General features: G+C 44.6%; 1 protein-coding gene across 5 annotated transcripts in view; it reads left to right on the top strand.

Annotated features, from left to right (window-relative positions):
• LOC306943325 (partitioning defective 3 homolog) overlaps positions 1 to 10000 on the top strand; it is a 276695-nt gene that overhangs the window by 101479 nt on the left and 165216 nt on the right. For all 5 annotated transcript variants that reach the window (XM_079529577.1, XM_079529579.1, XM_079529578.1 and 2 more), the window contains exons 3-5: positions 1764 to 1971; positions 6362 to 6567; positions 7323 to 7466. In XM_079529577.1, coding sequence (XP_079385703.1) covers positions 1764 to 1971; positions 6362 to 6567; positions 7323 to 7466 — 558 coding nt within the window. The remainder of the gene's footprint in view (positions 1 to 1763; positions 1972 to 6361; positions 6568 to 7322; positions 7467 to 10000) is intronic.

Here is a 10000-nt window from a genome sequence, read left to right on the forward strand (position 1 = left end):
ACATCACTAAAAGACACGGTACCGCGTGAGTCACTTTAAGTGTATAAAACAACTTAATAATGTGAAGGCTGTGTTCCCAGCAGTATCCCTCAGTAAGGCTTTAAGCCATGTGCTTTGTTCTTTTCTTCCATCTTTTGTTCCCGTCTTTTCCTTGTTTTCCTCTTTCCTCCCTAACATTTCACTGAGCTGCATTTATGTATAATAGAGTATAATAATTGTTCTCCTGATATTATCGCGGTGGATAAATAATTCACAGCGCGTAAACAAATTGGCTTTCAATAACAAGTGGAGTTGATTACAAACCATTTGGGAGCTTTGAGTTTTATTTTCTCCTTTTCTTTTTTTATTTCTCCCCCAAATTCAGTCTGTCCCACATTCCTCATGTACTCGGTCACTGCCAATCCCACCCCCTGTGGCGCTTGTATTGTGAGCTTGTAGGTCAGCGAAAATGTAAAAAATATGGAATGTTTGAACGACACAAATCTTGTCTGGGAGTCCCTGGCACTGCCTTTGCGATTACTTTAGCAGATTAACAGTTAAAACCACTTCAACCCCGCTGTCCGTATTCTGGGGAAAAGAAGATATTTAATGTCAGAGTGAAAAACAGATGATACACTAGCATAGCGCCCTGGGGGACTCCGTTCAGCAATGCATGGGGTTAATATTGAAGCATCAGATACTCTTGTCACACAGATGATCATATATTATCCTTTATGGTTTGTAATAATATCTTATAGTCTTGTAGTTATTTACTGTGACAATTAACTGTGTGTGTGTGTGTGTGTGTGTGTGTGTGTGTGTGTGTGTGTGTGTGTGTGTGTGTGTGTGTGTGTGTGTGTGTGTGTGTGTGTGTGTGTGTGTGTGTGTGTGTGTGTGTGTGTGTGTGTGTGTGTGTGTGTTCGGTAATGCCAGCCATATGGTGCTGTAAGAGCATGTGTGTGCGTGCGGTGGTCATGAGGGAGCAGGTTTTGTGCTGACTCAGCGCTTCTGTCGAGGCTGTTAGGTAAAGCTAGTTCCATCACTTGGATTTAATGAGGGAAGTAGCGGAGCACCACTTGACACCTGCACATTCGCACACACACACACACAATACTATACAGGCAGACTTACGTTTTTCTCTCTCCTCTCTCTCTCTCTCTCTCTCTCTCTCTCTCTCTCTCTCTCTCTCTCTCTCCTCTCTCTATCTCTCTCTCTCTCTCTCTCTCTCTCTCTCTGCCCATCTCTCCTCTGCTCTCTGCCCACTCCTTTCTGCTGTCTTTCTCTCTTGGGGTCTGGCAGGCACACACACACGCATGGCCACACGCACGCACAGCCACATGCACACACAACAAATTGCAAATGCCCCTCTTGCCCTTTGACTTTTACTGCTAATGACCACCAGGGTAAACCAGGTCTAATTGAAGTAAATGTCAACTGTACAGTAGATGTGAGAAGTCTCTCTCTAATTCTCCCAGTCTCTGTCTGTCCAAACCAACCAAAAATCGATCAAAACTGATATTTAGCACCAATAACATGCAATAACATTTATCACCATAATTGCTCATGTAGGTTAATTGAATAATCATTCACTATTTACTATATTTTAAATAGGACTTAAGTGGTTAATTCATAATAAACTTTTCAACTTTTCAGTCCCAAGAGTCAAAAGTACAGTAACAAATCTCCCAAAAAGTGCTTATTCTGTTCAGTACTGTACTTGTCCACCACTGCAACTAATGTCTCTCTTCTCTTCCCTTCTTCTGCTCTCTCTCTCTCTCCACCAGCTGATAGCGGTGTACGAGGAACAGGAGCCCCACCATGGCGGCGACGGTACCAGCGCCAGCTCCACGGGCACCCAGAGCCCCGACCTGTTCCTGCCCGCCTCCGAGATCAGCGTGGTGTCCGCGGGACCCACGGGGTCCAGCCTGTCCGCCTTCCAGCCCTACCAGGCCACCAGCGAGATAGAGGTCACGCCCTCCGCACTGCGCACCAGTGAGTTTTAACCACCATCATTTTAAACCTTACCTATTGAAAGATGGCAGATATACAAGCTGGGACAACATATTTTCAGATGGGGGTCAGTGGCCAATTACATATAATTTTGGGGGTCCTGGCCTGAAACGGTTGAGAACCACTGTACTAGAGCTCTAACAACATGTCCTGTGCAGAAAACAGAGGTGGAACATGATTATAATAAGGGACAGCTAGACTCAACAGGCTGTCGGTTGATGGACGGGTGGCTGGGATGACAGTTGGGCTGTATGACGGATGCTAGGAGGAGAGGATTGATCGTCTGCAATGCTGGAAGGATGGCCATTGATGGATGCAAAACGGAAGGCCTGATTGATGCCGACGGATAGATGAATGATTGATGGATTGTCAAACCGAATGAACATTGTTCATTTACTCTGGCTTACGATTTAATTAGAACCGACTGGAACTGGAGAGCAAGAGAGAGAAACCAAATGAAAACACTGTGCTGCCCGTGTCCTTCTAAATGTTTAACGGCTCTCACTTGCCAGCACTTCCTTGGAGTCAATGTGTTAACAAGTGCAGCGATCTATATGAAGAGCATCACAAATTAGCCCTGTCACGGCCAGCCAGCAGCTGACTGCTGTCCATAAATTGGGCTAATTGGACAGCGGTGACTCCTATTTTTCAGCCAAAAGATTGTTTGAACACGGGCCAAAGCATTTAATTGGTCCTGTTGGCTGCATCCTAAATCAAAAATGGAAACGCTACTTTTGCCCACCTCTGCAGTTATTTCTGCTAGCCAAGTCTCTCTCTCTCTCTCTCTCTCTCTCTCACACGCCCCTTTCTATTTTTCTCTGTTCCGTTCGTTACCTCACCCTCTGTAATTACAGTGAGTTTGACTGTCTTTGGTGATTTGTCAAGGCTCAAGCGGGCATATGCACACTAACGCGCACGCACGCACGTAGGCACGCATGTGCACACGCACACCAATTTGTGCATAGTACTGACTCTTATTTCACACATATGAGACCAATGTTAATCACCTGCAGGCAACACACACACACACATGAACACACACACACACACACACACACACACACACACACACACACACACACACACACACACACACACACACACACACACACACGGTCACTAATTGGATTTTCATTTGACTATGGTAATGGACACGCGTGCAGGCACACACGTCACCTCTCAATGTATGCGTCGCCACTATATATTCTAACTGTAGTTAATTAACGACATTGAATCTCATCAGCAATGTTTTAATGATTTTTCAGGGGAAATGTCTGACATATATGGAAATGTGAGGGAGATTAATTTATGTCTTTTCCCAGCATAAGCGACTAATGAGAACATTTCTTTAAGGTTCTTTGCTACAGCAGTTTCCACACGCAACACCAATGAGACAACTAAGAGCGAGTGCCCAATCAAAGCCATGTTTGTTATTGGCTTTTGGTAGTCAATTTAACCACATGATTGTGACACCGTTTTAACACATTTAGCTGGGGGCCCCCTAGAACCCCCTCAAGGACCCCTCTTTGAGAACCAATGCTCTGCTGTACTCTCATCCTTTCTGCTTTGTAAGTGTCCTCGGTTCTACACTAGCTACGGGGCCACATTATCCTCAACACGCAGTCATTATTCCTTTTAATACCCCAAACCTCAATCTGGTTTTTATATCAGCCAGAGCAGGATGTCATAACAGCCCTGTTGCAGAATTGCCCTCTGGGACTTGTAGTTCTTGGATGCCAGCACATGGCGTTCCAAGGCCCCCTCAAGATCCCATGAGTCAGGTCCTTTCTACACGCCCCCGTGTTGCTCCCAGCAACAATCCCACGCTCTGAATGACCTGCTGCTCCTCGCTCTACAACACCAGTTAAATGACCGCTAGTACACACACACACACACACACACACACACACACACACACACACACACACACACACGAAACACATGCGTGTGTGCTACAGTATATTCTCTTTTAGTCCTCACCAGTGGTGGACAAACTCCAGTAATTTAGTTAAAAGTATAGATTCTCCTGGTCAATTATTACTCAACTACAAGTGAAAGTTGTCAATTATTACTCAACTACAAGTGAAAGTTGTCAATTATTACTCAACTACCGTACAGTTGTTCAGTTAAACTTGGTATACAAGTTATACTTCGCAAATAACAAAGTATCTAGTTTTGAATATCAATGTATTGCCGTATTGAATTTTCAAAATTCAAAATGTACTTTGTCTCTTCCTAGAAATGTAGTGGAGTCAATAGAATAGTCTTTGGAGTCAAAATTGTTTTTGAAATGTAATGGCGTCAAAGTCACAAGTAACCAGAAATTCAAATACTCAAACAATTAGTCAAGTAGATGTACTTTGTTACTGTCCAACCCTGGCACGCAGTCGCACACACACACACACACACACACACACACACACACACACACACACACACACACACACACACACACACACACACACACACACACACACACACACGGTCACCGGCACCATGTCTCCTAGACAAGCAAACCGTTGCTATCAGCAGAACATCTGAGAACATTCTGGAAGGAGATGCAGCGGTGGATGTCCACCAGTAGAAGACACTCGTGTCTCGCCACATCGACCAAGAAGTTCTTCCCAGAACCCTCTCCTCCTCCTCCTCCTCCTACTTGGACATGGTGGGAACACGTTGACTCTTGGCTGTCCTCGTGTTGAGAAGACCATCCAAGCTTGTCAAACAAGTCTTCACTTTCAATTATCTGGTTTGTCTTCCTCCTCCACTGTGTGGTCCCCCGGACGTCACAACCAATCCAATAAGCCTCTGGTATTTGTTCGAGAGGATGAGATGTTTTATTTATTTTCATTTTTTTTTTAAAGCATATTGTCACTGTTGGGTGAAAACCTTCTATGTCCAAAAGTGTAACTTTTCAGGAAATGGATCTACAAGCTAAGGGGGGGGGGGGGGGGGGGGGGTTGAAAAAAGTTGAAATATAGAGATACAAGGTTTCTGCCCAACAGTGATGCTCTATAAACATATACATAAATCTAGAAGCACAGGCAGTAATGTTTGTGTACACTGTCATTGTTGGGGTCGTGTTGTGATGAGGACAGTTTGTCTCTCTTTCTCTCTCTTGCTCTGACTCACTACATCTTTTAAACAAAGTTAAGAGCCCTAATGTAAGCATTCTCTTAAACAAGCATTTCCCAATAGGCACTTCCTGATGTGACTGCAACACACACACACACACACACACACACACACACACACACACACACACACACACACACACACACACACACACACACACACACACAATGCATTGGCATTGCAATAGAGGCCTAAGTATTGTAGACTTACTGGCTTGATTTACTGAATTGTTTTAGGATGACTTTCTTCCTGAACAACATAAAAAACTATTGGCTTGATTTTCATGAAATTTGCGGTTCACCTTCAAGCTGCCCAGAAGATGCCTTGGCGTCACTGATTTTCCTTTCATCTAGTGCCACCATTGAGATACAAGTTATGGCAGTGATTGAGTATTACTGTACATACACTCTTCCTGGAGGACGAACCATACTGATTGTGGTGACATTACGGCTTTTCCTGTTGTGCCGCATTAGGCCAAAGTTTCCACTTGTAAACAAGACCTACATATCAAAATGTAATGGGTAGAAACCAGCTGTACACATTCATACTCCCTGGAAGTATGAATGTGCCATTTGAGTGACCTCTTGTACCTTTCGTCTAGCACCACCCCCATGACAAAATGTAACATTTACACAAAAGATATCTCAGGCTTTGTACACAGTATTGTTATAAACATAGTTTATAAAAAGTGCTTATAAAAATAGCTGGCTATGTATGGACGGAGCCTCAGAACCCAATAGGCAGGATGAAACCTACTGATTTGGGTGATCCCATGGCTTTTCCTGAACATTCCATTTGGATATATAAGCTGCACAGCCTCTACTAGGGCCTGTGCTCCATACATCTGACAGAGGTGGTGTTAGACTCTGTCTTGTTTCAGGGTTAGGGTCGTTGCTTTTGACTGGAAGATACAGTAGCTGATCTTAATCTCAGTCCTGTACATGGGTGTAGGAAGAGAATGAGTAACAATCACCCACACTACTCCAAAATAAGTGCCCGTCAGAAAGGCACTTAACCCCCAACCAACAGTAAATAATGTGTGGCTCAGTGGCAGGTGGCCAACCGTAGTAAGGTAGATAATGTGAAAGCACGTACAGAACTGAAAGGGAACTGCATTGAACTGCATTTTACCAAATATTTGGCCAGATATTTTGAGCAAAATCCATCCTCTGATGTTCTATGCTTGGACACACCAAGCTTTGGGTGACTGACCGCTGTGATGTTCTCTCTCCCCCAGACATGCCACTCCACGTGCGGCGCAGCAGTGACCCAGCCCTGCTGACTGTGAACGGGCCCTTGTTCAGTGCGGGAGGGGGCGCTGGAGAGCCCCAGGCCCCCGCGGAGGAGGCCCCGTCCAGGAGGAACCCCACGCGATGGTCCACCACGGCCGGCTTCCTCAAGAACAGCCGACAGTCCTCTGGAAGCAACAGCCTGGAGAGGAAGGTAGGACACGGTGTCATAGTTGTGCCGGACAGTGGGTTCTTAACAAAAGAAATTGCAATAAGAATTTAACCCGATGAAGAGCCTTGGCTCGAAACGTTACATTGGAGCAGATGTGTGTGTGGGTTTATTCTTTTTCTGATGTCACTTTCCAACCCAGCACCTCAACCAAGTGATGTGCGTATTCTATTTGTTTCTTCTTTAAAGAGCATACCTACTGTATTTACACCAATAAGGCAATCAGGGCCAATAAGGCAATCATGGAAGGAGGTAGGGCCTATATTCGTCAGGTCAGTATATACTGACAGTATATACTAAACTAACTGACCTGACGAAGCTCTACTAAGATCGAAACGTTGTCGTTTGTTCAATAAAGTAATTCTTTACCAAAAGAATGGTGTGCGGGCCCTACCTCCTTCCTTTTCTTCTTTAAAACCTTTAAAAACCTTTAAAACCTTTAAAAACCATTCATTGTGATGTCGATAAATAGGAACTTTAAGTATATGTGTTTCATTGATCCAAGCTGCAACACAATGGATTGACTGATCATTAAAATAAACATGTTCTGAAAATTAACGTGGCCCACCCATCTGACCGGCCTGCTGCCGTGTTAAGTGATCAGATTGGTGGCCTTTCGAGATATTCAAGTGGGCCCTTTATCCAGAAAAGGTTGGATCTCTGCTCTACACAAAACCTCAAACAACCAAATGATGTTCTTTCTGAGCCAAACTAAAGCATTGCGTTGTGGTTGTCTGCAGGCTAAAGTCGTAGACACATACCGCAGCCTTCCCAGAGACGCCGGGACCTGGGCCAATCAGAGGGACTTTCAGAGAGAGACGGCTCGCTCCTCGCTCAGCGCCAACCACCCCATGGTCGACCGCTGGCTGGAAAGACAAGAGCAGGTAGGACGAGTTGTACGCACACACACGCACGCATGCATGCACACACGCAAGCACACACACAAAGTATAGCAGACAGACGGACACAAACATAAACACCCCATTGTTGACCTCTGGCCGGAGAGACAATACAGTACAGACACACTTTTTTTTTTTTAAACAATATATTTATTGCATTTTTCTTTTTTTTTTTACAAACAGACAATACAACAGAACAATACATAATACATCAGACAATACAATTACTTAAAAAAACAAAAACAAACATACAGTACATACATATAAATACAGTATATTTAAATAAAATAAGGGCACTAAGACTGGTAACCACAACAGAGTCCTTATGGCCACAAGACCAAATAGCTGCAGAGAATACAATTAAACAATTTCAGTTTCCACCATTAAATAAGATAAATCATTAACCGTAATATACTGGATAAACCGTCCCCATATCCTATCAAACATACAGACACACTACATAAGCTTTAGGGCGGCCATAGCTGAATGTGTAGAGAGGCCGCCTGCAAAACACAAGGACCCAGGTTTGATTCCCGGCCCAGGTTATGTGTCCAATTAAGTGTCCATCACCAAGATACTTAACCCCCATCTGCCCCCACCACCACCCCCCTGGGCATTCAGTGTGACCACCTGAGCAGCCATCAGCTGGGTGAAGCTGAAACCGATTCTCCCCGTAGGTTTACTACGGTCTACATGATTATGAGCTAAGTTCTGGTCTTGAAGGTGATCTCCCCTTCTCAGTTCAGCTCTTCCCTGGGTCTTATTAAGTCTTCCTGACCAGTCCAGAATGTGCCCCACTTCTATCACTCTGCTAGCCCGATAGGGAGACAGCTGTGGAGCCTTGGGCATTGAGGGAGTTAACCACTTTCAACCCTCACAAATAGCAAAAAGTTCGAACTCACAACGCATCACAGGACGAGGAGATCCTGTCACATAACACCCACTCTGGCCTCTTTGCATCGGCTCCCAGTCAATTATAGAATACTTTTTAAGGATACAGACAGAGCCCTATATCTGTCTTACCTGCTCCAACCATATATGCCCAGAGTAGAGTATCATCCCAAGCCTTGCTGGTTGTTCATCTCACACCATTACAAACTAAAGGTGATTGAGAGTGAGACCTAGGCCTATGGCTATGGAATCATCTCCCCTTCCACCGAAAACCTGTGGCCTATATGTGAGTTTTTAATAGTCTTTTAAAAATATCCACTTATTGGTTAAATGCCGATTGTTCTACTTTTATAGTTGTGAAGCACTTTGTGACTCTGATTGTCTGTGAAAGGTGCACTACAAATAAACTGTACGTACGTACTTCACATCACAATGTGACGTGACGCGCTGTGAGCTTGTAGACCAACCTTTTTGTTGTCGTGCAACACCGTCGTACCACCAAGTATAAAATAGGGCTCAAATGGTTAACAGCTTGTGGGGGATATATTTCATCTTGAATTCACAAGACCTGTAGACATTATACGGGATGTGTATACAGTTTTACTAGGAGTCACTGATAGGTCAAATATACCACGATGATATTTCACTTTATGTCACGGTTAACAGTTAATCCATTAGTTCCATAAATAACACAGATCTCACAGTAAAAGGCACCACATACTGTATATGTACCTGACTGCCCATCTGGATGCATACTGTATATGTACCTGACTGCCCATCTGGATGCAATTCTGAACCAGATCAGATTAAACGAGGCTCGCTATATTAATCCCCGAGGTGGACATCATTTTTCATGTCTTTGTGTAGGATGGGAAGTGAAGCGCTGAAAATCTGATGTGGGTTTTTTAATGAAATGGAAATGGAACCCGCCCTAGCACCTTTCGTACTGCATCGTTATTTTACAAGTGCTGACAGTCGGACATGGAGTGTCAATGAAAGGTGGTTTTTTTTTGGACACTCACACAGGTCCATGTCGGTCCATATATCCTCTCCCTCTGAGTGTGTGAACAGGTTAGAGTGAGTGTAGAGGTCACACATGAGGACTGCAGTCAGTATTAATGACCTGCCATGGAGCCCCCTGTGGAGCAGCCAGACAGCCCATCACTGACGTGCGTGTGTGTGTGTGTGTGTGTGTGTGTGTGTGTGTGTGTGTGTGTGTGTGTGTGTGTGTGTGTGTGTGTGTGTGTGTGTGTGTGTGTGTGTGTGTGTGTGTGTGTGTGTGTGTGTGTGTGTGTGTGTGTGTGTGTGTGTGTGTGTGTGTGTGTGTGTGTGTGTGTGTGTGTGTGTGTGTGTGTGTGTGTGTGCTCTGAAAGGTGAATGAGTGACTTGATGGGAGGTTATACTGTCTGTATTGTTTGAAGGTCGTGATGGTGGTTTGTTCTTTCTTTTCTACCTCTGGCACACGCACACACACACACACACAAGCATGTGTGCGTGCCTGCGCGCACACGTACTCAAGCACACTCATACCAGCTGTGTTTCTGTGTTTTGTAGCTGTGGTCGCTCTGTTGTGTGTTGCTATCTGACAGAGTAGTTCTGCTTTGTCTCTCCAAGTCTCTCTGAGACAG

Source organism: Electrona antarctica, assembly GCF_951216825.1.
Source record: "Electrona antarctica genome assembly, chromosome: 19".
NCBI lineage: Eukaryota > Metazoa > Chordata > Actinopteri > Myctophiformes > Myctophidae > Electrona > Electrona antarctica.